This window comes from Ovis aries, chromosome 5, assembly GCF_016772045.2.
Source record: "Ovis aries strain OAR_USU_Benz2616 breed Rambouillet chromosome 5, ARS-UI_Ramb_v3.0, whole genome shotgun sequence".
Lineage (NCBI taxonomy): Eukaryota > Metazoa > Chordata > Mammalia > Artiodactyla > Bovidae > Ovis > Ovis aries.
Genome location: NC_056058.1, coordinates 91,758,804 through 91,786,368, shown reverse-complemented (window position 1 = coordinate 91,786,368; position 27,565 = coordinate 91,758,804). Strand labels below are relative to the sequence as shown.

General features: G+C 38.3%; 1 protein-coding gene across 19 annotated transcripts in view; it reads left to right on the top strand.

Annotated features, from left to right (window-relative positions):
• MCTP1 (multiple C2 and transmembrane domain containing 1) overlaps positions 1 to 27,565 on the top strand; it is a 556,599-nt gene that overhangs the window by 443,610 nt on the left and 85,424 nt on the right. For all 19 annotated transcript variants that reach the window (XM_042250767.2, XM_060416015.1, XM_042250765.2 and 16 more), the window contains one exon: positions 12,352 to 12,471. In XM_042250767.2, the coding sequence (XP_042106701.1) occupies positions 12,352 to 12,471 (120 nt within the window). The remainder of the gene's footprint in view (positions 1 to 12,351; positions 12,472 to 27,565) is intronic.

Genomic DNA, 27,565 nt, shown 5'->3' with positions numbered 1-27,565 from the left:
ATAGGACTTTTTCATTGGCACTAGAAACAAGTAAAAGGAAAACAGAAACGAATTGACAACATTTAAATCACCCCCCTTTTTTTTAATTAGAAAGTAATTCAAGCATGAAGTGTTCTTTACCTACACTAGTCAGATAGTCTTAATAGGGCTTCCTTGGTGGGTCAGATGGTAAAGAATCCACCTGCAGTGCTGGAGATCTGGGTTCAATCCCTGGGTCAGGAATATCCCCTGGAGAAGGAAATGGCAACCCATTCCAGTATTCTTGCCTGGAAAATTCCACAAGTCCCTTCAAAACCTGTTGGATTCTGGAGAAATGGGATTCTAGGAAAAGACGAGCTTCAGTGAGCTTAATAACCTTATTTATTCTATGTTTTTTTGACGTACCTTAAGGATTTTTTAAGAGCAATTGTTACTTGAGAACAGCAACCTCCTCATGGACCAAATAATACCAGTTTGTCAGTTCCTCTTTATTGTTCGTATTTGGTCATTTATAATGATAAATATGTGTTGACAAGTAATCTGCAAGGACAACTTTACATGCAACCTGTTTTTGAATAAGCAGAACTTCTATGAATGATGAAGCTATTAAACTCAAAAACATAACTGTGCTTGGTTCTCTGGTAAGTGTTATAACTACTATAGGTAAAGTACTAATTTCCAATGAAAGGCATCTTGGAGAATCAACATTCTCCAGGCATGTGTAAGCATTTGTCACTTTCATTCTACATCCAAACTTTTACCAACATGAAACTCACAACATTGCTGGGATTGCTTATCAGTTATTCATGTGTGGTTGATGCGATGCTCTAGTTGGACACACTCTGGGCTTTACATTTTGGAGTTGTCAGTGTTCTCAAAGCAAAGCCAGAGCCTTTCATCTCTGATTTTGATAAAGAAAAAAAATGACATGAAGTAGTGGTACAACTTGTAAACTGAAAAAAGAAAAAAAAATCTAAATAAATAAATACTTCCCAAGCCTTTTGGCTGGCAGATTCTATTGATATAATATCTCCATCAAGGCGAGTAGGGTGCATTCTGCTGTGATTAGTTGATAGCACCATCTTTGAGCTTGTTTTGGTCCATTTTGTTGCAGAGATTCTTCAGCAGGTATTTCTGTGAGTCAAAAGTAAGACAGCTTCGGATGAGTCCTAGCTTGTTGTCACGCTTGTTTCTTTAATAGATGAAGCCAAGCTATGATTTTCAAAAAGGCCCGGATGTACTAACGTGGTAGACTTTAAAGTTTCAGGCAGCAACTTCCAAAACCCTGTGTACAGTTTCACAAAGTGAAGAACTGGAACTTTCTGATATGTATTTATAAGTGATCTAAGTAAATCTGAACAAACAATGATTTTTTAACACCATCAGTAAACAAACGTAGTAAGTTGCGGGTTTCACCAATGGCTCAGCGGTAAAGAATTCAGCTGCCAGTGCAGGGGATGCAAGAGGTGTGGGTTTGATCCTTCGGTAGGGAAGATTCCCTGGAGGAAGAAATGGCAACCCACTCTAGTATTCTTGCCTGACGGGCAACAGACCTTGGGGTCACAAAGAGTTGGACACAACTGAGCATGCATGCAGGCACATTGTATGTAGATTCAATTCAAAGCTTGGCCAATGAATCAACCAATGTATAATTTTTTTCTACTCCTGACCATATATCTCATTCTGTCACCAGAACAACAGAGACAGATGGTTCTCTTCACATATTTTGCCTAATCAATATAAGTGATCATTTGGTAGAAAGTACACTTTGACTTTTTTCCTTTAAACACATAACCACTCCCCACCTTACCCCGCCCCAGCACATACACAACAGGCCTTATCAGTTTGGTATCTGGTTGTAACTACTCAAAAAGAAAGCAGTAGAGGCAATCATCTTGGTTCTCATTCTGATTGGAGAGGGGAGGAAAACCACTGGGTATAAGCAAGGATATGAGCCGATCAGGTTCCCTGGGTCAGTGTGGCAAGAACCCTAGGAAACAGTGAAACAAGGTGCATCAATCCACTGCATTTAAGGTTATCACCAACTTATTTTCAAAAACTGTCCAAATAAAGCAGAGCTTCTCTTCAAGAGAGCAATGTGTCTACTTCGAAACTACCTTCAAAAGGCTATCGTGAGGCTGGGAATTAATCAGGTTCACAATTGCCTATCTTCTCTCCTCTGTTGATGGAGGTGGTACCAAAAGTTTTAGTGGAATCAACCAGAAATAAAGACCTGAGAACAAGTGGTGATACCATCTGGCTGTTGAAATCAAGGCAAGACCACCCCTTTCCCAGAAGACGAAGTTCCAAAGTCCCTGATGCTGTGTAGAGCATAATTTAATCCAGGGGAGAGTAAGTGGGCAGAGTGTTTCCCCCTGCCCATTCTTCTTTAGACAGATTTTTTTAAAGAAGTAGTGAATATTAATGATGGAGACAAACAGTCTAGTGCAAATCTGTCTGAATGAGCACATTTCGTTTTCTCTGCTACCTTCGTGCCATCATCTAGGAAATATACCTAGCCTTCTTACGTACACCTTTGAGTGCATATGTACAAACCTGGTTCTTTTTTTCTAAGTTAGTTGTGGAATAGCCTGGTGTCTATGTGAGAACTGGTGATGTTTCTCAAAGAGGAGTATTGTTAGCACTGGGGAGAGGAATTTTTATTGGGGGGAACTGTCCCACATATTTCACAGTATTTCACACCCACGCCCCACCCAACAAATGTTGGTATTACCTTTATTATCACCCAAGTCATTGTGATAAATAAAAACACCCCCACATTTTTCTAGATGTGCCTTGGTGGGGGAGGTGGCAAGTTCTCCCCTTCCTCCCCTTTCTGTCTTTGTGCCAAAAAGGATTTAAAGGAGGCAACTGATGGGACTGATTGGCAAATAGTGCTTTCATTTGCTCCCTACTGTTCTTAGGAACGGTTTTTAATTTTTAAAAACAGATCATATTTTTAATTCAGGAATTGCATAACCTTGCTGATGGCTTTTTCAAAAAAGAAAAGACAAATGTTTCTGGTTCCACTTTATATCCACTTGTTTTTCTCTTTAAAGACAGTCTTCATGGTAGAGGTAAAATAGTTTCCTTATAAGGATTAATCATCAAAATCAGTTTTTATATGTGGCTAGGCCCCTTACAGTTTTTTTGTTTGTTTGTTTGTTTAAAGGATTGCCTAATTCTTCAAAAGGCAAACCTTCTACATTTATTATCTTTCTAATCTGAGGCCTCTCACATCAGCAAATATTCTCACACCAAATGCTGTCAGCATAAGCATGTGTGTACTTTTGATACATTTCCTTATTCTGTTTCATCTGAAATAGACATTTATGCATGATGAAACAGGAAAACATGAGATGGTGCAGGTTGGGTGGAAATGGGTTAATACTGTGAGGGTCGCAAATGTGTTAAGTTTAAGAAAAAAAATGAATTGAAATTAAGGAGGAAAAGGATTTTCTAAAAGAGCCGTGAAATAATTAATTGTTTTGTAGGAGATGGCCTTTCCATGTAGGCAGAGCATTTTCTCTTCACTTCTTTCTGAAGAGACAGTCAAATAGAGAATCTCATCTCTTAATTAGAAAGAAAAATACTCATCAAACACATCTCATCACTGGAGAACTAATGACTCACAGCTGTTAGTCTGAAAGGGCAGGCTTTTTTTCCTGAACAGTAGGAAGTGTTAATCATTTTGGATGAGATTTCTTTTTTAAAATATACTGTAGTTTGCAGAAGAATAGGATATTCAATATTCCAACTTAAATGATTTTTTTTTGAAGCGCGCTCCCCCAGAGATACTTTCCTGTGCTGCGGTGAATGATCCTTGAATGCAGGCATCTTCCACTGCACTTCAATGCGAGCATCAATGGATGGGACGAGGTGGATGGCCCAGTCCTGCCAGGGACTCTTAAAACCCCAGGCTCAAAGAAAGAGAAATCAGACATCTTGTGCCTCCTAAGAAATGGTGTTGCTGTAAAACCTGACTATTTTGAATCATACACTCTACTTCATATAATTTGCCTTATTTAAATGTAAGTGAAAAGCCCTGGTCCACCTTCATTAGCTTCTGAGTAGAAAGGGTCTTTTTATTTGTTTAATCTTTATGTGAAAAAGTAAGGCTTTTTTTTTTTTGTCTGTAAAATGTAATTGGCTCATTCATTTTCCAGTCTTTGCCTTTACAGCCACCTTGCTAACCTCTTCTAAACATTTTGGACAGAAGAAAACCCCATTTAATAAGAACCTTCTGAATAGCTGACTTTGATTATTCAGACAGTGACGATAAGGAATAATAAAATCGGCTCCACAAAACTCATTCTGACCATTAGTATTTGACCTCTTTGCCGTGCCAGACTGTTACCAGAGCACCTAAAAGTGATATTCCATTTCTCTGCACTATTGCAAAAGTGGTTATCCCGGAGCAAGAGGAAGCAGGAGAAATAAAGTCTACAAATTGAATAATCAGTCCCTAAATAATTGATACCTTCGGAGCATCAACATTCACTGTGAGATCCTTTACCTTAGAGGCAGTGGAGCATTGTGGGAAAATCACACTGGATTGGGAGTCAGCCGACTCTGCCACTCAGTGGAGGATGTCCTTGGACAAGTCTCAGCCTTCTCGTCCTCAGTTTTCTCCTTTGTAAAATGAAAATAGTCTCAGCCTTCTAGGCCAGTCATGTGGGACTTGCCCTCTAAAGTTCACTTTATGCAGTGTGATATGATACTTGTTAGGACAAATTATGTCATTTACCTTTCAGATTTTCAAAAGAGCCATTCGGAATACTTATGATTAAAATGTAGGTTGCTCTTAAAGTGAAAGTGAAGTGGCCCAAAGAGATATTGAAGGATTGTGTTTTGTGATGTTAGTGATAAAAATAATAGGCAAGATAACACTGATTTAGCTAAAAGGTATCTGGATTTAAAAGCTAAAAAATTGTGGGCAGGAATTGATTCATAAAATTGATTGTTCAGAACAAGATACTTTTATATCTAAGGGCATGAGGTTGTTAAAAAATTATTAACATTTTAAAACTTAATTTTTTCAATTCAAGACTTCACAAAATCTATAATGTGTGCTAATGTCATTTACCAGCACTACTGAGTCTCCATAAAAATCTAGATTTTTCTTGCTCTGATTACTAGTAAAAAAAAAAAAAAATTCATTGCAACCCTTCCTAAGTTTAATACTTATGACTTCCTTCCAGCAAACTCTTCCTTTCCAGACCACATAGAAATCCCTCTTAGAAACACCACCCATCTTCTATAGCTGCTCAGAGAACAATTATCATCTTGACTTATCTTGGAGTATTATTTTATAAAGTCTCTTTAATTTTTCAGAAATAATTTTAAATATGGAAGGCATAAATTGATAGTACATACATTAATACACTACTTTGTAATAAGCATTTTTACATGTATTATATCACTTGTTGCCCACAGGCAACTTGTGAAGCAGGTATTACCATCTTCATTTTGTAGGTGATAGACTAAAATAAAAGAAAATCTGACCTGCCCAAGGTCTTATGATGATCAAATAGCGGAACTAGATCTAAGACCACTCCTCCAGGCTCCTGGTTCGGACCATGTTTTATTATATCACATTATCTCCATGGAGAGAACATACATCAGCTGACATTTGCTGTATAACCACTCCATTGGTGGTGTGAAGGAACAGCCATTTGTTTAGTGATGATTCTGTAGATGAACAAGTCAGATCAGTTCAGCTGAAAATTTATTTTGTTCTTCTCCAGGCTCAGTTATGTATCTGTGGTCAGCTTCTGAGCAGTTAGGCACCTCTGCCTCTGGATACTTCTGGATCCTGGGGCAATGGAGACAGCTGAGTCACTTGTCTCTCATTCAGCAGACTAGCCTATGCTTCTTGACATGGTGGCTCAGGGTTTGAAGACAGCAGAGGGGGAAACCCAGGGAGCAAGTACTTTTTAAGCCTCTGTTCAGCATTTTTACAACTCTTCCCTTGGCCAAAACAAGTCCTATGTCTAAGCTCAGTGTCATCATGGGAGAGTATTTCAAAAGGCCTGAATACAGGGAGACTTCAACAAATTGGGGTCATTACTGCATCGAATCACTATAAGTTAAATATAAAAATACTGAAAATGGCACTCACTTCATCATCTCTTCTATGGTAGATGACTTAGCTTTCTAAACATAGCTCTTTTGCTTGAATCCATTCTATGGATGCTAAAGTGGTATAGGAACAGTGATGAGCTACAAGAGCATCAAAAATGTTACATGTGGTATGAGCCAAATATATTCCTGCTTGTAATAATAACTAATGCTTATTGGGCATCTTGTAGGTCTAAGCACTAGGCTAATTCCATCTCAAATCTGTAAATAGTGTAGTTTCCATTTTTCAGAAGATGAAACTAGGAATATTCTAGTAACTAACCTAAAGTCACTTAGTTGAGGGCTAGTGAACTTGGATACAAACATGGGCCTAGTTCACACACCTGTGCTCTTTCTCGGGCACCACACTACCGCAGTTTTTTGAGGGATTCCCACGGTCATGGCTAACAGTCCAAGGAAGATTAACAAAGAGCTTCTACTATCCAAAATAATGTGTAAAACTCACAATATCCTTTTTCTAATGAAAAAGGTTTTATGTACTTAGTACCATTTGACTAATGTCCCATGGAGACTTTGTGATATAGAATTTTAATTGTAAATCACAGCCATCTAATGACTTGAGAAAGAAAACCAGCAAGTTCTTGGAGCAGTTTTCATTTCTAATGAACAAGGCAAACAAATGTAGGACTGAAATGTTTTATTTTGAATGGAGTCATGGATTTTATGAAAGTTATATATAGATCGCCCAAGTTTCCTTATTAAAAGTGTTAGGAGGAGAGAGGAGAAAAGTCAAGCAGACTGTGACAAAGAGAGGAAAAATAAGGAAAAGATGTCATACACGGTGATGAAATCAAGGGAAATTAAACACTGCACAAATGTGTAGAAGTCCTTATTGCCTAGTTTAACCTGGAAAGTGAAAGTTGTTCAGTCCTGTCAAACTCTTTGTGACCCCATGGACTATACAGCCCATGGAATTCTCCAGGCCAGAATACTGGAGTGGGTAGCCGTTCCCTTCTCAGGATCTTCCCAACCCAGGGATTGAGCCAGGATTCCCTGCATTGCAGGTGGATTCTTTACCAACTGAGCTATCAGGGAGGCCCTAGTTTTTAACCTGGAGAAATTCTATAATCATCAGATCCTCTTTCCATGTCCCATGCAGGCATAAAGTGTTTCTGGATATATCGGTTGGGAAAATCCTAGGCATTTTATGGTCTATATTTATGCTCTGTGGATGTGTCAGTGATTTTTTTTTTTTTTTTGGGGGGGGGGTGTCATTTTAATACATTATCTCTCTCTCTCTTTTTACCCAAACCTATGAAAAAGTGTGGTCAGGACCAAGGACAGATCCTGCATTGTCTTAGCCTCCATGTTTCGCTGAGCTGCTTTCTTTTTCTGCTGCCCTCATGAGACACTGAAGACCCATCCAGGAGTGTTTGGGTTTTTTATAGGAAAAAGGAAAGGATCCCATCTTAGTGCAGGTGGGCTCCATGGAGAAAAAAATTAAATAGCTTCAGTGTGGAGAGAATAAGCTAAAAGGCCTTTTCTTGCTTTGAGGGTTCTCTTTCTTAGAGGATCATCACCATTTAACAAGAATTGGTATCATCACTAGTACTATAGAGAATAATTGCTTTTTTCTTACTGATTCTTAGCAATATGAATCCAGAGACTGTGTCTTATCCTAATTTTGAACACCTAGTATTATATAGCACATAGATGTTCAATAAATACCTTTTATTGTTAATCTGTGTTCATGCTCTTTTTTTAAATTGATGTTTGATTGACCTATAATGTTATATTATTGTCAAGGGTTTGACATAATGATTCAATATTTGTATATATTGTGAAATGATCCCCACAGTAAATCTAGTTACCATCCTTCACCATACATAGTTATAAGTTTGTTTGTTTTTTATGATGAGGACTTATAAGATTTATCCTTGTAGTGACTTTCAAATATGCACTACAGTATTATTGACTATAGTCACCATGCTGTCCACAATATTCCCATGGCTTATCATTTTATAACTGGAATTTTGTACCTTCTGACGTCCTTAACCCATTTCACCGAGCTCCCTCACTTTTGGCAACTACTGATCTGGGTTTTTTTTTTTTGTTACTCTTTTGTTCATCTGGTTTCTTTGTTTCCCCCCTGATTTTTTTTTTTTTATTTTTTGGCTGCACCATAGAGCATGTAGAATTTTAGTATTTCAACCAGAGATTAGACTTGTGCTTCCTGCAGTAAAAGCATGGACTCTTAACCACTGAACTGCCAGCAAAGTCCCTGTTTTTTTATCTGTTTGTTTTGTCTTTAGATGCCACATAAATGTGAGATCATAGGGTGTTTTTCTTGCTCTATCTATCTCATTTCACTAACATGATTCACTTAGCATAACACCCTCTGGGTCCATCTTGGTTGTTGCAAATGGCAGAATTCCATTCTTTTAATGGTCGAATAGTATTCTATTGTATACATAACATCTGTATCCATTCATCCATTGATGAACACTTAGGTTATTTCCATGTCTTGGCTGTTGTAAACAATGCTGCAATAAACATGAGGGTGCATGTATCTTCTTGAGTTAGTATTTTCATTTTCTTCACATAAATACCCAGAAGTGAATTACTAGATCATATGGTAGACGTGTTTTAATTTTTTGAGGAACTTCCATACTGTTTTCCCCAGTGGCTGTACCAGTTTGCATTCCCACTAATAGAGCATAAGGGATCCCTTTTCTTCACATTCTTACCAACACTTTCTATTTCTTGCATTTTTTTATAATAGCCATTCTAACAGATGTGAGGTGTTAATCTCAGTATGGGTTTGATGTGCATTTCCCTGATGATTAGCATCTTTTAGTGTGCCTGTTGACCCTCTGTATGTCTCTTTTGGAAAAATGTCCATTCAGATCCTCTGCCGATTTTTAAATTAGTTTGCTTGGTTTTGGGCTATTGAGTTATATGAATTTTTGAACATTAACCCCTTATCAAATGTATGTTAATAACTTACAAATATTTTCTGCCAGTCAGTCGATTGGCTTTTCATTTTGTTGACGATTTGTTGTTTCCTTTGCTGGGCTTCTTAGTTTGATGTAGCCCTACCTGTTTATTTTTGCTTTTGTTGCCTTTGTTTTAGAAGTCAGATCCAAAAAAATCATACTGAAGATCAGTGTCAAGGAGCTTACTGCCTATGTTTTCTTCTAGGAGTTTTATGGTTATAGATCTTAACATTCAAGTTTTTAATTTGTTTTGAGTTGATTTTTGCATATGGTGTAAGATAGTCTGGTTTTATTCTTTTGCCTGTGACTGTTCAGCTTTCCCAACAACATTTATTGAAGGAACTTTCCTTTCCCAAAAGAAGAGAAAATTATAGGCCAGTTTCCTTGATGAACACAGATGCAAAAATTCTCAACAAAATATTAGCAAACTGAATCCAGCAATACATTAAAAAGATCATGTACTATGATTAAGTGGGATTTATTCCAGGGGTGCAAGGCTGCTTCGGTATCCATAAATCATCAACCAACAGGATATAAAACATTAATAAAATAAAGGCTAAAATGCATTTGATCATCTCAATAGATGCAAAAAAAAGCATCTGACAAAATTCAATATTCATATATGATAAAAAGGACTCTCAACAAAGTGAGTGTAGGTACAACATACCTCAACATAATAAAGGCCACATAGGATAGGCCCACAGCTAACATACTCAATAGTGAAAAGCTGAAATCTTTTTCCTCTAGGATCAGGAACAAGACTAGGATGCCTACTTTGCTGGGTTTATTTTACAAAGTGTTACAAGTCCTACCAAGAGTAATTAAGCAAGAAAAAGAAAAGTCATCCATATTGGAAGAAATAAGTAACACTGTCACTATTTGTGGATGACATGGTTTTATATGTAGAAAACCCTAAAGACTCCTCAAAAAAAATTGTTAAATGAATTCAGTAAAATTGCATGACACAAAATCAACACATAAAAATGTATTGCAGTTCAATGCACTATGTACTATCAGAGCCAGAAATTAAGAAAACAATCCCATTACAGCTGTATCAAAAAGAATAAAATACTTAGTAATAAATTTAATTAAGGTGAAATACCTATCACTAAAAACTACAAGATACTGATGAAAGAAATTGAAAATGCAAATAAATGGAAAGCACCATTCTAGGCTCTGGGGATAAAATGTGAGCTAAAAGGAAAAGTCCCTATCTTTAAAGAGCTTATATTTTAGTGATTGTCTAAATTTTACTAATAAATATGCAAAGAATTAATATGAATCCTAGCCAAAAATAACTCTCTTTTATATGTGTTGATGTCTGTCAAATTTGCCTTAAATCACTTCCTGAATAAAGTACATTTTTAAGATACATTTTAATAGAATAATCATAGCCATCAGTTATAATTTGTGTCATCTTTAAATATATTACATATATTTCAAAAATTAAATGGAAATATTTTCCTTTTCTGGAAATCTTTATACTTTCCTGGTGAAAGAGAAGATATGGCTCATGTTTCATGCATTAACATATTTGAGATTTTTCTTATTCAGGAACTTGAATCTATAGTTACCATGTAATTCTGTCCAAAATTCATTTCTTGGGTTACTAAACCATTATTTATGCTTTTTGGTGTCCGTGTGGGTTATGAATATAAAAGAATCCAATAAAGTATACAGTCTTCAAAATTTAATGTCACATTTAAGAAAAAAAAAAAAAACCCTGATGGTACAGTAATGTCATTTAAAATATTAAAGAAGAGATGTTAGTGGTGATCAGGTCTGCAGAGCTCTGTTGAGAACTGAACACACTGAGCAGGGTGACTTTCTAAGGCCCAGAATCTGTCTTCTGGCGCATGGGCCAGGGGTCCCTCCGCCACTCTATACAGGTTTCTTTTCTCTGCAGTTTGAATAGGCTGTGGGCTTCTCTGAGGTTTGTTAAGAAAGCTGTGAACAGCCCGTGCTGCTGTACTTGATGTGAAGGTTCTTAGGGCACTGCTCCTTGCTCTTCTGATCTGTCAAATGCAAGATATCAGCATGACCCCCACCAGCCGGCTCAAATTCCCGGTTATACTCTGGTTCAGCTAAATCTTAGCAGACAGATACTTTCTAGCTTTCACTATTAGAATATGTATTTCCTAAGGGCCTCAGTTGATAAATAGTTAATTTCATCAGTTTTGTAAAATATTGATATCGTTTACACAGTCATTTTTTTGAGCACGTACTGAGTACCCAGTGTGTTAAACCTTAAACACGTTTCAACTGTTAATTCTCACAACCTTTCAGGGGGACACTCAGGATTCCCATTTTACAGAAGAAACTAAAAGGAAGAGACGTACCATGCCAGAGTAACGTTAGAGGACTGGTTACCTTTAGGGGTGGAATCTAGCTCTCAAATACCTTCTGACTTAAACTACCTTAATTTGGCAGCAGGGGCCACAGACGCAGAGAATTTAGATGGTCTGTGCAGGGTTATAAGAGTCTGGTGGGGAATGAGAGTGAGTCACACTTTATATCCATTGCTGGTTATTTCACCACACAATTGCTCTTAAAGTGGCTTCTTCTGCCAGCCCAGGTGAGTCTCTAATCTTGCATCCTTCTTACTGTTTAAAAAACCATTTACATACTTAGACAAGTAGGTAGTTTTAAAAGATAATTAAAGTAGACATTTAAAATTTCCCTTTGACAAAATTACTCCGTTTTTAAAATAGCCGTTTGATTTCTATGGTAAGGCTGAATGTTTTTACACTTGTTGGGAGCAGTGCTTTTATTCATCATGTGAAATCTTGAGGACTCTCTTGGTGTAGATGTGGTATTTTCATCTGCCTATTATGCTTGTTACATTGTATTATCCAAGTGAGAATTTTTTTTTTAACCCCTGATATTAAATGGTGATTCATCCTTTATCATTAAGGCAGATTTACCGTTTATTTCTGACAATGTAGTGAAGCTCATTTTGCTGACTTTTTTCTTCAAGCTTGATTTCGTCCAGTCTAACAATAATTTCACTGGAGGAGAAAAATTAAAATTGCCCCACTGACAATGTGATAATATCAGTTTTCCTTCAGAGAAATTCAACAAAGTGAAAGTCTTCATGATTTTCCAGGGATCAGTTGTCCTCTTAGGAAAGATGCCTAACAAGTTCTCCAGGCTTTGTTTTCAAGATAAATAAATCTTTCTGTTCTGCAAATTTAGTTGTGTGTTTTTGTTTTGGAAATGCAGTATGGATAAGAGAGTCCAGTTAATGAAATTCAAAGTTGACTTATCCTTTTCTTTGCCCTTCTCTCTCCTCCAGCTCTTTCTCTTTGTCGTCTGGAACTTTGAGCTCTACATGATACCACTGGTTTTGTTGTTACTGCTGACATGGAACTACTTCTTGATAATATCAGGGAAAGAGAACAGGCAACGCGATACAGTAAGCCTCTTACTTTCTTATTTGTGTGTGTTTTTGTTCTCATTCTTAGTCTCCCTGGCAAGATCAACATTGCATTTGGTTTTGCACACCAGAAATTCTGTCTATAAATACTCAAGTTTGACAGAAAGTTTTCCCAGTTCTAAACTAACAACTCTTTGGTTCTAACACAATGTAAAGTATTTGCCTATTTTTAACATTACTCATTTTGGTAGGAACTAAAGTTGAGAATACGCTGAAGAATGAGTTATGATTTTTAAGTGTAAATTGTTTATTCCAAGTGATTATTTCTTTTTATTCTCCTTAGTTGTGTTTATGTCTCAATGAATCCTGAGTTAAGATATAATATTGCAAAATTATCTATTTGGTCAGACCAAGTGAATGTATTTCATACAAGACATTTCTCTGTGGTCCGCCATTGGAGGGAAGGAAAACTTGATGGTTGTTGGCCTAGATAAGTGCAAAAAGTACCTTAATTCAATGTTCATTCATTGAACAACAGCAAATATACTTATCTGTGTCAGGGGTATATTAGGATACTGGTTTATGGGTCAAGACCTTTTGTTTAACCTAGGGAAAGTTATACTGAACTCACCTGTGCTCTTTGACATTTTTGAAAATTTTTAGAATGTGTGAGATGACTTTTTATCTCTCAAAGTGTTTTAGATTGAGAAGCAGAAGCCAGCCACGTTATAATCATGTTTGTAATTCTCCCACCAGCCTTCATTTCCTTAGATTATCTCAGTCACTACACCCCAACCAAACTGAACAGCTTCCAAAACCCCCTCATAAATAAACAAACACAGGTGTCTTATCCATCTAGAACATTTAAAGTTTTATAATAATGTACAGCTGTTGAGAGTGATTTAAGGGTTTTTCAAACATGAGAATCTATTTGGTAGCTATTAGTCCACATCAGATTGCATCAATTCTTTTCTTATTTGCCATTAAAAGCCTCTATTTGACTTCTAATCAAGACTTTTGCCAACTACTGTGCCCATAATGATGCAAGAAACAGACCTATTTGATCATAAATTTAGTAGATGGTGACTGCAGCCATGAAATTAAAAGATGCTTCCTCCTTGGAAGGAAAGTTCTGACTCTGTGAAGAAAGCTGAGCGCCAAGAATTGATGCTTTTGAACTGTGGTGTTGGAGAAGACTCTTGAGAGTCCCTTGGACTGCAAGGAGATCCAACCAGTCCATTCTAAAGGAGATCAGCCCTGGGTGTTTTTTGGAAGGAATGATGCTAAAGCTGAAACTCCAGTACTTTGGCCACCTCATGCGAAGAGTTGACTCATTGGAAAAGACTCTGATGCTGGGAAGGATTGAGGGCAGGTGGAAAAGGGGATGACAGAGGATGAGATGGCTGGATGGCATCACCGACTCGATGGACATGAGTCTGAGTGAACTCCGGGAGTTGGTGATGGACAGGGAGGCCTGGCGTGCTGCAATTCATGGGGTCACAGAGTCAGACATGACTGACTGAACTGAACTAATACTACTTTATTATAAAGTAGTACATAGTATAGTTAGCATCATAATGTTTGCACAGACATACTTATGACATAAAAGAATTTTCCTTTTAAATAACTCAAGCACGGTATACTTTAAATGGTTACAAAAGAAAAATATATACTTTTTGAAATAATTTTCTTTAACATCAAAGTAAAAGAAAAATCCAGATACACAACTACCAAATAGATGGCAGAGTTGCCAACAACAACCACGTTTATTTCCCTATACTATTTGTATATATTTCTGTCTCTCTCATGAGGTTATAAATTTGAAGTGGCGAACTATTCATCTTTGTACTTGCTACCATCTCTAGCGTGTGTTTTGTAAGTTAGAAATGCTCAAACTTTTTTTGTAAAGTTTATCAAACCAAACATGAGATTTCTCTGAGAGATTTTAATGGTTAGACAGCGTCAACAGACAAGAAGTTATTATTATTATTGGCAAGGATTTTGTGGATATATATATTTAACTTGCACACTGAGAGAGAAGTCCCACATGGTGTCATGGGGACTAATAGGTACTTTTTCAATTAATCCAGGATGTTTTCTTTAAGAACATAGTACTCTTTTAGGCAATTGCTTTTTTGTTCCATTTATTTCTGGGAAATTGTTGAGAGAGAAGAAAATCTACTTTTCATTCAGTTGCCTTGAGACAAATTTGCAAATAATAATGTTTGTAAATAAGAAAAAGTGGTGATTTCATTTCAGCTTCTTAATCCTACGAGGGGGCTTATCTTCAATATTTAGTCATTGGTTTGACTATTCTCAGTAAAAAAAAAAAAATTCTGAAACTATAGACTTTGCTTGCTGTTTTCTTCAAAATATACCAGTCTTGGTTGGAAAGGTCTACTTTTAGAGGGAAAGTAATGATATATAAAGTAACCCCTTTTACTTCAAATTCTCTGAGAATTTTTATAAGCCTATTGAAAAGTTATGTATCATGCAAATTTTTCTGCTGCTCTTTTCCCCCCAAAATATAACTCCAATATGGTAATTACACATCTTTCCTTGTTGGCACATCTCTGACAGTATCTCCCTTTTAGCCATGGACAACATTTTCTTCCCCAGCACAGCCCACTGTGAAACGTTCTTTAGTCTAACTTTGCATGGAATGCCAACTGCGCTCCATAACTCCCAGTAATTGCCTTTTATTTGCCCAAAACACACATATCCACATATTCTGTTCTTTCTAGGCACCGGAGCAGCAATCACAACGTTTCATTCAGCTTCTCATTCACTGGCTCAGTTGAGACCTTACGTAACTCTTCAATCCAATTTGTCTAATTATGTGTTTTCTGCCATACCCAGCTGTGCATTTGAACTGGTTGCTCCCTTTGAAAAGAAACCTGGATTATACTTTGCTGGTTATAGATTACATACGCACGTGTATATACATATATATTCATACACATATATGTACACATATGTCTATATTCACATTCATATGTATGTAAATTAAGGGAAAGTGTTCATAAGGGTGGCCATGCTGTGCCTAAAGACTACTTATCTACTGCATAGTGGAAAGCATTGAAAGAATGGTACTTTGTCCTAAATCCCTATTGCTTTCCCCAAAACAATGCAGAATTTTTCAGCATGTGTGAAAACTTGAGGGAATCTCTAAAGTGCATAAATCATACTGTTGGCTGATTCTAAACCAGGAAACTTTCTGTTTTAGGAGAAGAGGATGTAGGGGTGGAGGGGAATATTCTGTCAGGCACAAAAAAATCATCTGCACGTTATTCACCTGAGAAAATCCAACCAGGATGAAAATTATAGAAGAAAAACAAAGCAAAATGAACCTCAAGTTTGTGTGGCAAAGAGCAAAAAGGAGATAATATTTCCATGACATGAGAGAGAGAAAAGGAAATGAATAGTGTAAAAGATTAAAAAGTATATAGATGGGTAAAAATTATGTCTTCAAAATATTAATGGAGAGTTGAGATTAATACTAAAATAGGAAAGGATTTCTTTGTCTATTGTTTATTAGGGAGATCACTTCCATTTTGGAGACTTAGGATCACAGGAACTTAAATCCCCTACTTTTTCCTCACCATGGTGTCTGTTTTACTTTAATGAAAAAAAATGAGATCTAATCCTTGCCAAGTAAGTTTTGTGGCATTTAATGAGCAGAACTCGTTGAGGAAAGGATAAAGAAACAGCCATTCCAGTGATATAGACTTAGAGTTGCACTCGAGAAAGAGCTATGGTTAGCAATGGTCTTTTGCCTCCATTGTCTCTCAGTCAGACTTATTAAAAATAAGCAATTCTGGATCTAAATCTATCTATACTCAGACCATGACATTAAACTTTCTAGCATAAGAATTGCTAGACTTTTCCAGAGGAAACTGTTTAATATAAACTTCATTCAGAGATGTCTCTGGCATGAACGGGATATAAAGATAGGGCTATCATACTTCTCTTGGTTTGAGCCATCACTCCAGAACCAGCGGGAAATCGCCCCTGCACTGCCCATTAGGCTGGTACCAACTGTCCACATTACAGTTACTATAAACTGAGATTTTGTAGAAGTACATGCCAAGAAGTGGTCTTTACTTTGGATTTAAAAATTACCAGTTCTTCATCACACCCTGGGCACTGTGTTAAGCAGTTTCTTTCAAGCATGGCTACAAGAACCCTTCCTTGAGAGAGAGGAAATCAAGTCTCAAGATATAAGAAATGGGTTGGCCAAGCAAACCAGAGCTCTGTTATACTCGCGCAGAGACAAATAATATTATTACTACCTTACGTACAGGGAGACAGGGTAGAGAGATTAAACAGTTCCAAAGGCACATAGTTAACCTGAAAGTGCCAGAGAGGGAATTAGGATCTGCCAGTCTTTCTGAAGTTTGCACTCCTTACCTCCAGTCCATTAAATTTCCTCTTAGAGCTATTGTTTGGTCTATTCTAGGTCTTCCTGAGTACCTTTTAAGCACATTTCTCTGTTGCATTTCAGAACAGTCAGTAGGAGGAACTCTACCTTTGAGCAGACAGATTGTTTGAAAACCCTCATTCTCCCCCCTTCACCCCCATCTCCTCCTCACCTCTCATTCAGGAGAGGAGCAGGTACCTATTCAGCCTTTTGGATTTATCAAATATCCTGTTAAACCTTTTAGAAGCCTGGTCTCTTTGAATTCTTTATAATAACAATGTCAAGTAGATGATTCTAAATGATTGTATCTTCATGTTATGAATGGGGAAATTCAAACTCAAAGAGGATCTCCACAGAGTAAATGGGACTTGAGCCCAGCTCTGCCCTGTCCTGAAAACTCAGATTATCTCTGTGGTGCACGTTCGGGCATGCCTTTAACCAAGCCATCACTTTCGAAGTGTCTGGAGCCTTACAGAGACTCCTAGGCATCCCCAAATTCCTTCCTGTGAGGTACCTGGTGACCTCTCAACAATGGGTACTGGTCACATATTTGACTCCAGGTGACCTCATTCGTTTAAAAAAAAAAAAACACACAACTTCATGACCTGGAGGAGTACCTTCCTCCACCCAGATGAGTATGGGGAGAGTAAATCAGAGATAATAATCCTTCACATTTGTGAAGAAAGTCTCTGAATATCTGTGACATTCAAACATTCTTCAAGCAGTATGTTTTAATTACATTCTAAGAGAGCATTCACTTTGACTGTCAAGATAGGCCTCCCACAGAACAACCTCAGTTGCCTAATCAATGGAGACTTTAAAAGACTGAAGAGTAGGCTAGATCAATGAAATCATTCTCTAACTGATGGTCTCACTGTGATACAAGTTGAGCCCCAGCCCGTCTACTAAAATACTTCAGTAAATACTGAAATGTTTTGTTAGTTCCACCACATGGCAAAGCCCTCCACACTTCTTTTCCTCTTTAGAAGAGCACTGAATATATTTGTTGTTGTTGGGTCTATTCCAATTAGGCCCAGAACATTGATGTCTAGAAATAAAGCTTGTAAGGAGAGCATTTTCTTTGCTACCATAAGTGCTGTTGATTGGACAACTGGGAATCATCCACCAGATACAAACCACCAAAGAAACGTCTGACTGTTTGACCTGACTTCCTATAAATCAAACTCATTTATCATTTTCTCAGCCAGTACTCTCAGCTCCAAAGAAGTCCAGGGTGGAATATTTGAAGAAGCAGACCATTGAATATGTGAAATATTCCGAACAGGATCTAAACAGACTGGCCAGAGCTGAGCTGAGAGGAGCGCACTCCATAGAAAAAGCACCGGGGTGTGTGGTCAGACCCTTGGTACTTAAATGAGGACTTTATCATTGACAGAAAGTAGCGTGGATCAGAGCCTCCTGCGTTTGCATCTCAGTGCCAAAAAGACCGTGTACTTGCTCTTAACAGAAGCAGCACTGAGTCATGCAGCCTGTAAACACATCTAAAAATAGATGATCACTCTTTTCTTTTTCCTACTTAGTTCAACAATTTTCTCAAATTTTTAAGAAGGTCACCAGCTTGCAAAAACGTGAGGAGGACTGTGCAAAGTACCAGACCTCTAGTTTGCCAGCACAATCACAAGCAGAAAGAAACCAACCACCAATCGCGTGTCAGTAAAAAATGTCATCGCTTATGACCCCTATGCACAACCACTTAGATATGCCAGATGATCACTCACTGTCCAGACTGGTGCCCTGTACCCTGATGACCATCACCTCGCAGGCTCTGGACACACCCCCAGCAGGATCTGCACATTTTTTCCACTCTTCTCTAGTAGATGACCACGCCCTTTTACTTTGCAAAGTTTCCTCAAAACTCCAACCTCTGAAGGCCTCTAAAATTGTTCCCAATTTAGGGTTGCCAGATTGAGCCAATAAAAATACAGATGCCCAGTTAAATCGGGATTGCAGATAAACAACAGGAGATATTTATACAAAAATAATATTCATTATTTATCTGAAATTCCAATTTCACTGGATGACTTGTATTTTTCTGGCAACTTTCCCCAAAATCACAGCTTGTTTTCTTACCTCAAGACTTGTAGGAAGGTGATAATTCTAAAACAAAATGCTGATTTTTCTCCCTCTGCTACTTTTATCTTTCCATAATATCTTCAAGGCTGTCAGAGAAAGATTCCTCACGTGTACACCCCACCCAAACCATTTGTTGTGGCGGTTTAGTTGCTAAGTTGTGTCCGACTCTTTCACAACACCGTGGACTACAGTCTGCCAGTCTCTTCTGTCCGTGGAATTTTCCAGGCAAGAATACTGGAGTGAATTGCCATTTCCTCCTGCAGGGGGATCTTCCTGACCCAGCGATCAGACCAGTGTCTCCTGCATTGCAGGCGGATTCTTTACTTCTGAGCCACCAGTTCAGTTCAGTCGCTCAGGTGTGTCTGACTTTTTGTGACCCCATGGACTGCAGCACGCCAGGCCTCCCTGTCCATCACCAACTCCCGGAGTCCACTCAGACTCATGTCCATCATGTCGTTGATGCCATCCAACCATCTCATCTTCTGTCGTCCCCAGCAACACCAGAGTAGCACCCAAACCACAGCTGCAGTTTTATCTCCCCTATATTCCATCAGGATCATGTGTGTGTGTGTGTGTGTGTGTTTGAGAATAGAGTGCTTCATGAGCAAAAAGATAGACGTAGCAGGCACAAGTGGGGAATGCTCTTTTCTCATCTCTCATCTAAAAAGGAACCATTCACCACTTGGGAGAGCAGGAGAACGAGGCTCAGAGAGTCTGTACCGTGGGCAAACACTCACACAGCACAGCAGGGCGGGATCCCAATTGTGTTCTCAGTCTCTCCTGCAACACACCCATTCCTCAGGCCTGGGGAGGGCAAGGGCTTGGTCCAGATAACACAACAGAAGTTGAAGAAGGAAGGAAGGATGCGTCTCTCTTTGTATAGGGGCCTAAGGTAAGGCACTGGCTTCTGCACAGGCAGTGAGTGTGGGTGGGACAGACGTCATGGCCCAGGGAGGCATGTTCACTCAGACTTAGTGGAGGTGCTCCCGCTGTGCCTGGGAGCCCCGTGGGCACCAGAGCCGACGTGCAGTGGGCCAACCTGGCGTGACCTAGGGCACCATGCCAGGACAGGTGGCTGGAACCTTTGAAGTCCTTCCTTCGGGAGCCAGACATTGAAGGAGCTGAGCTCAGAAGGCCTGAAGAGAGATGGGAGCACTCCCTCGCAAGGGCCTGGTTCTCTGGGGATCGACTCACTCCAGGGCTGCTCTCCAGCTCCTCCATGAGCTTAGAGGGGACCCTGTTGGTGCTGATGAGCCGATGGCAGCCTAAGTATGTTCAGGTCCAGGTCCCAGAGCACAGCGGAGGAGTAGGTTCAAGGAGGGCTCTTCAGCCATGTGGGGAGGGGAGCACTGAAGGATGGGGGTGGGGTCCATGGTCTTGAGAGAGAACAACCCAGTGTGGCTGGGTGGCCGTGGCCTGCAACAGCAATATCCGGAACCGAGTATATTTGTATCAATACTTTCCCAAATAGTCGACATACTCTCTCTATAGCTTCTACTCTTTTCTTTAAAAATGGGTTTATGAATATAAGATGTATTTCTTGCTTGTCGTATATATTTTGTTTTTTACAAAAATTGGATCACATTAAAGACAGTGTTAGCCCACCTACTTTGAGATTCCCTCAAATTGCTGGAAAATAACAGGATTTTTCATAACTAAATAGTTTTTGCCATATGAATACTTTATTTTTTTCTCAATTAGGCACTCATTTCGGAAATGTTTATTTCCAGTGTTTCTGCCATCTCAAAGAATGCTGTGAACAAAAATCCTAAACAGATCTCTGAGCAGGTCCTTGGTAATGTCCTTTGGAAAAGTCCTCGAAGGAGAATTTCTGGGTCAGAGTATACATATTTTGAATATTTGGGGGAGTTAATACTAATGTGCCACTCACTAAGCTTTTAATATTTTTATATGTATGTGCCTGGATAACCACCAGTTATCTTCATCATTTCCCCCTGAGAGCCATCTCTGCCTTCCTACCCATTCTTGCACACCCCTGGCCCCCATCAACCCATTCCTACCACCAAACACTCTGATTTCCTGTTTTCCTCTCACTGTATTATAATAATAATAATAATAATAATAATAATAATAAAACCTCACTGGGGGTCTTCTTCACCTGCTCCAGATTGTTCTAATGGTATCTTCCATTTGTGCATCTAATCCCAGCACAGAGCAAGTCACAGCAGCACAGTAGTTGCTCAAAAAAGATTTAGTGAATGAATACTATGTATTTTAGTTCAGCCTTTTTTCCACATCAAAACTTGTCTAATTTTCATAATTTTCACTCAACAAAAATGCACTGAACTTTTGCAGACACTGTGCTAGCAGGTTGTCCAAAGGTGATTAAGAGCCAGTCCTAGGAAATCAATTATACTTCAATAAAAATAAAAGAAAGGGAGAGAGAGGGAAGAAAAAAAAGACCCAGTCCTCGCGCATTTTGTGGTCTAGTGAGGGAAACAAACAACTAAATGGAATCCGTGGCTATGACCGTTGCAGTAATGGAGGTCTGTATATGAAATGCAGATGCGTACAGCCAAGAGACATTTAGATTATCCCAGATCTGTGTGTATGTCCTGCATAGATAAAGAAAAGGTCTACGCATTTGTGGCCACAGCTCTTATTCCACCTTTCAGTTCAGTTCAGTTCAGTTCAGTCACTCAGTCGTGTCCAACTCTTTGCGACCCCATGAATCGCAGCACGCCAGGCCTCCCTGTCCATTACCAACTCCCAGAGTTCACTCAGACTCACATCCATTGAGTCAGTGATGCCATCCAGCCATCTCATCCTCTGTCGTTCCCTTTTCCTCCTGCCCCCAATCCCTCGGAGCATCAGAGTCTTTTCCAATGAGTCAACTCTTCGCATGAGGGGGCCAAAGTACTGGAGTTTCAGCTTTAGCGTCATTCCTTCCAAGGAACACCCAGAGCTAATCTCCTTTAGAATGGACTGGTTGGATCTCCTTGCAGTCCAAGGGACTCTCAAGAGTCTTCTCCAACACCACAGTTCAAAAGCATCAATTCTTTAGCTCTCAGCTTTCTTCACATTCCACCTTTCAGTTCAGTTCAGTCGCTCAGTCGTGTCTGACTCTTTGCGACCCCATGAATCGCAGCACGCCAGGCCTCCCTGTCCATCACCATCTCCCGGAGTTCACTCAGACTCACGTCCATCAAGTCGGTGATGCCATCCAGCCATCTCATCCTCGGTCGTCCCCTTCTCCTCCTGCCCTCAATCCCTCCCAGCATCAGAGTCTTTTCCAATGAGTCAAGTCTTCGCATGAGGGGGCCAAAGTACTGGAGTTTCAGCTTTAGCATCATTCCTTCCAAAGAAATCCCAGGACTGATCTCCTTCAGAATGGACTGGTTGGATCTCCATGCAGTCCAAGGGACTCTCAAGAGTCTTCTCCAACAACACCGTTCAAAAGCATCAATTCTTCGGCTCTCAGCTTTCTTCACAGTCCAACTCTCACATCCATACATGACCACTGGAAAAACCATAGCCTTGACTAGACGGACCTTTAGTCTGTCCCTTTTACTCAGTAGCTCCATGTTTGCTTTTAATTATTCAGTGTATCGTCCGTCTTTTTTACTCTATTCTCAAACCGCAGCTCACCTTCAAAGTGGAAAGGTAAAACTCTAAAATGGTAGAAGGTGAGGGCTACCTGACCGTGACGTGTCAGTTCACATAGCAAGAGATGTAAAGGAAAACAGTTCTATTCTTAAAAATCAATTTACTAAAGAGTCTCCTCTCTAGAAGGCAGACTTCTTTTGTTTTAGTTCTGTTAGGACTCAAGAGAGATGCTTAGAATTTAAAGCTAGCGGTAGCTGCCTTGGAGGACACTGGCAGTCAACTCTCATACTGTAGCCCCCCTCATTTCTTGAATCACTCCCACCTTGCTCGGACTCCCCAGAGGTGCATATAAGAATGTAACAAGATAAAAAGATACTACTCTTCATTCCTATTAAGGATTTCTGCCCTAAAACCCAGCTCTTTTTCCACCAAATGAATTGTCTCAGTGACCCCAAAGAAAACCTGAAGATCTCACCCTTATAAATGGCTGGATTTCTGTTATTTGAAGCTCAGTTGATTCCTGGATTCCCAGGAACTCATTAGAAAATCAACTTCCTAAAGTCACCCCAAAGTCTCCTATGGATCCAAAGAATTACAATCTAAATGGTTTTTCAAAGTGTCCAGCCCAAACATCCACCCCTCTGTCAACCAAATGGTTTTATTATTTCTGTTCCCTTTCCCAAAGGTTTGCCCCTGCAATTTTGTCATTTCTGTAATTGAAGAATGGGACTTAGGAGAGGACAAGAAAGAAAATCCACAGTTTGGGTGTCACTTCTCAGGATGGATATGTTTTTCCCATCTATTTCTTGTGATATCCTGTGGGTTCTTTCTAAATGATTATATACACTCATCTTTGTAGGTAGCCAAAACTCCTTGACACAGTATGGTGAGGGAGATAAGATATAGGATTCACAGAAGCACCTTCTGGCTGACTCATAACCCCATGACTGTTTGTATCATGCCCTGTGGGGTGGGGTGGTGTTGGCAGAAGGTTTCATGTGATATTTGCAGAGAATAATTGTCCCTAGTTCAGAAAGGTGACAAGAAATGACAAGTTTGTTAAATTATCAAACTAAAAGTAGAAACCAATGACATGTCTTTTTATCTGCTTGTGCAAAATGTTTATAAGGCAGAACAATTATTAGGAGCCCAATAACCCTGAGAGTTTTGTATTCATTATTTTTTTAGTATTGCATGAGATAAGCTTATTAAGAGCATGTAATTTTAAAACCTTTATGTTCATAGAATTGGAATAACACTTGCAGGTAACCAAACCAAAATACACCTTCAAGGGCATTTTCTGTCATTTTGTTATTGAATTTATTTCATCATACAAGAAAAAGAAAATACCATATCACTTATTTTTTAAAATAATGATATTCTGGCAACATGCTTAAATGAAAGACAGTTCACCTAAACATAGTTTCCAGATAGGTTACACTCCCATGGGCAACAGCAGAAACATCTTAAAATAGAATGTTGCCGCTGCCCCTTTGTAGCTGGTAGAGGTTAAGGGTCCAAACTTAGAAATTATGAAGAGAGGGTATTACATTTCAGACCTTCCGTCTGTTAGCTGTATGAATTTATTCATTTCCCTACGTCTCAGTTTCCTCACCAGTGAAATGGAAATAATACTTACCTTTGTTGAGATCTTGTAAGGATTAAAGAGACAGTCCACTGTGTTAAGTATATAGTGAGTGCTCAATAAATGATAACTAGACACCTGAATATATTTAAAATAGCACAAGCTGGTGCGGGTATAGAAGCGAGTAACCTAAAGGAGGGCTTCCTGGGTGGCTCAATGTTAAAGAACCCACTCGGCAATGTAGGAGATGTAGATTCAGTCTCTACGTCCGGCAGATCCCCTGGAGACGGAAATGGCAACCCACTCCAGTATTCTTGCCTGGAAAATCCCAGGGACAGAGGAGCCTGGCGGGCTACAGTTCATGGGGTTGCAAAGAGCTGGACACGACTGAGGGACTGAATATAAATATAGTGGAGGTAACCCCATTTCTTCAAGAGTTCCCTAGTAAGGCCTATTGACGAGAACGGTTTCCCATGGCTGTTAGTCCTTCCTGATTCTGAACTTGTGGACAAAGACAGTGACATTGCCGCAGAGAGATTTGTTTATAATCCCCCTGCTATGTATATGCAAGGCCCACAAAAATAAAAACTGTATTTTTATCAACAAAAAAAGCTAATGAGGAAATATAAATGATCTCCTGTAGACAAAAGTTTCTTAAAAACGGAATTTTATATATACCAAAAATACCAATTTTATAAATACCAAAAATGCATGCCATTTTACAGATCATATCCATAGATTTTTGAAAAGAACATTGCCTTTGATTATTATAATCCAAATCTCCACCACACACAGTGCATAAAGACAAAGGCCAGCTGCACTGTGAGCAAAGAACAGGGCATTTCCCTGAAACCATCACTGAGTCCAAAAGCAAAATATTCTTTCCTAACAGCCTCACTCTGGATGTCGACTAAGAGAAGGAGAAAGGTAAGCCCACTAGCATACCAGGCCTAGGCACAGGGACTAATTTTAATAAATCAGAACAGAACATGAAAATGTCAACTTAATCAAGCATTTAAATTTTATTAATCAAGCCTAATTTTTATGAGTGCAAATAATCACTGAAGCTGGACAAATTTGTTCTCGATTGCATCAGAAACATAATTTTAATATTTAATGGACTGATGAATTTAAATGGAGAATTATCTTTATGAAACATGCTCTTCATAATTTGCCATTAAATGAGAAAGAAAAAAAATCAACATAAATCTTACATAAAGGTTATTTAACTAAATGTTGGTATTATAAATATTATAAATACATTATGCACTAATTTAGCAATCTCACAGTACACTACATAAAGCCGAAATGATAAGTGGACCAGGCAAGGTTTTCCTAGAATATAGAGCTCTTGTGTTATATTGTGGGAAGCTCATGATAAAACGGTTACGGAGGTTTTGTGTGAGGTTTCGCGAACATTCTTTTCATTCAGGCTTTTGTGCTACAATTCGCCACAGACATTCTTTCCAGTTCCAATGCAGGTCTAAACCCACATGGGCTGTCTTTTGTGAAGTGATTACTCTTTACAAAAAGATAAAAAATATTTTATTACTATTATTTGTAGAAAAGAGATACAAGGAAAACGCTGAAGTTTTCTGATGGATTTTTCTGACATTCAAAATATGCTCCATTTTAAAAGTTAGACTTTCTGACGTAATGTCCTCAGGCCTCAAAATATTCTAGGCACAAAGGGGGGAAAAAAAACGGAAAAAGAAAAATCATATTAGCATCAGAATATTTTTCTCTTCAAATGTCCACCTTTTCTCCTCACCTCCTCTACTACTCCCAATTATAGTGCTTAAAATAGGCAGTAGCAGTGAATTTTTTGTTAATCAAACCTAACAGAGCAGTATGGTTCAAAAGTTTGCTCATATTAATCGCCAAGATAAATTTTTTGTTTTGTTTTCAAATTCTATTCTTTAAAGGAACCTAATCCTCCCAAAGTGTAGCATTCCCCTTATATCTGCTAAACTATACGCTTACCTGTAAAGAACTTCTTGCCTATTGCATCTCTAATGCTCCTGCATGTACCTGAAAAGATTGGACATCATAGCAGCTCCATCTTTCTGCTTTGCAGAAAATGTTTTAAATAGATTATGTGGTCTCTTTATTAGGTGTATTTAAAAATTCCTAAGGTTGTTTCTAAAATCTGAAAAATGTACAATTGTGCCTTTTTTGGTTACAAATCTGTGTTTCTGGAATGGAAATTTGGTTTTATAGAGAGAAGCTAAAGCACATAATTTTCTTTTTGATTTGCAATCCATCTATTATTAATAAACAAAAATGTTTTGCTTTGAAAATATTAAATTTTCATAAAATAGATTAGTAATAAGACTAGCTAGTTTTTCATTTCATTTGAAAAAAAAACAGGTTAAACAATTCAGTTTTGTATTTTTTTTGGTATAATTTTTAACCTGAAAAATTTTGCTTCAGGAAAGCATTAATTTTTAAAAAGCACATTGCAGGTTAATAGTTGACCTATTTTTCCCTACTCAATCAAATTAATATGCAATATCCTAAAGATGCTGAGATTAGAATTTTCCCTGCAAGCAAAAATACATTACATTGTGAAGCCTTTAGATGGAGACATAGTTCAAATAAACACTAGAAATATGTTCACAGTGCTTTGTGTAAGCATAAGAATGAACATTTAAGAATACCAAGAAGGAAATATGAAAAGAAATTCATTTAAGATGCTTATACTGATTATAGAATTTATACTGTATTTAGCATTTCTGAATGGAAGGGTTTTTCTGCATATTAAGCTGACACTTAAAAACTAAAAGATTATATACTCTTGGCCAGTAAAGTAAATTTACTGTCCTTGCACCCTACAGCAAAGCATATTATACTGCAAATAAGAATGCTGTTGTTGATGATGCAGAATACAGGCTGTATGTAATCAGTGGCATGCATCAAAAGTCATCTGATAGCCACATTAAAGCCACATTTCCTATTAAGAATCAGACTAAATTATAGCATGGCACTTCCCAGAATGAGCCAGGGAAATGCATTCTGCAAGAAGAAATAATTGTATTTGAGTGTCTCTGTAAAAATCAGGAAGTCTTTTAGCAGTAAGTAATAATGCTTTTCTTTTTAGTCTGCCTTCTTTTGTATTGCAATATATTCAGCTTCACTGGCAAGCCTATCACACTAATTATTATTACATCTAGTGATTCAGTTATCTTGATGACTACTGTAGCTGAAATACTCCAAGGTCAAATCCTTAATAGCGTGAATCAAACTAAGCAGCCATCACACATGCAGTTGCTTTTGAGATAGGCTGGATGAAACAGTATATTCCAGACCTGTTTATGGGTTGTATTATTCCTTCAGATGTGGAGTAAATTATACGTACAGTTTAATTGCGCCATTCATTTTGCAAAAGTTCCTTGTCAGAAATCTTGAGAGGTACAGGTGTCTTGTGGTGAAAATGGGAGTGCAAACGCACCTGTAATGATCTTATT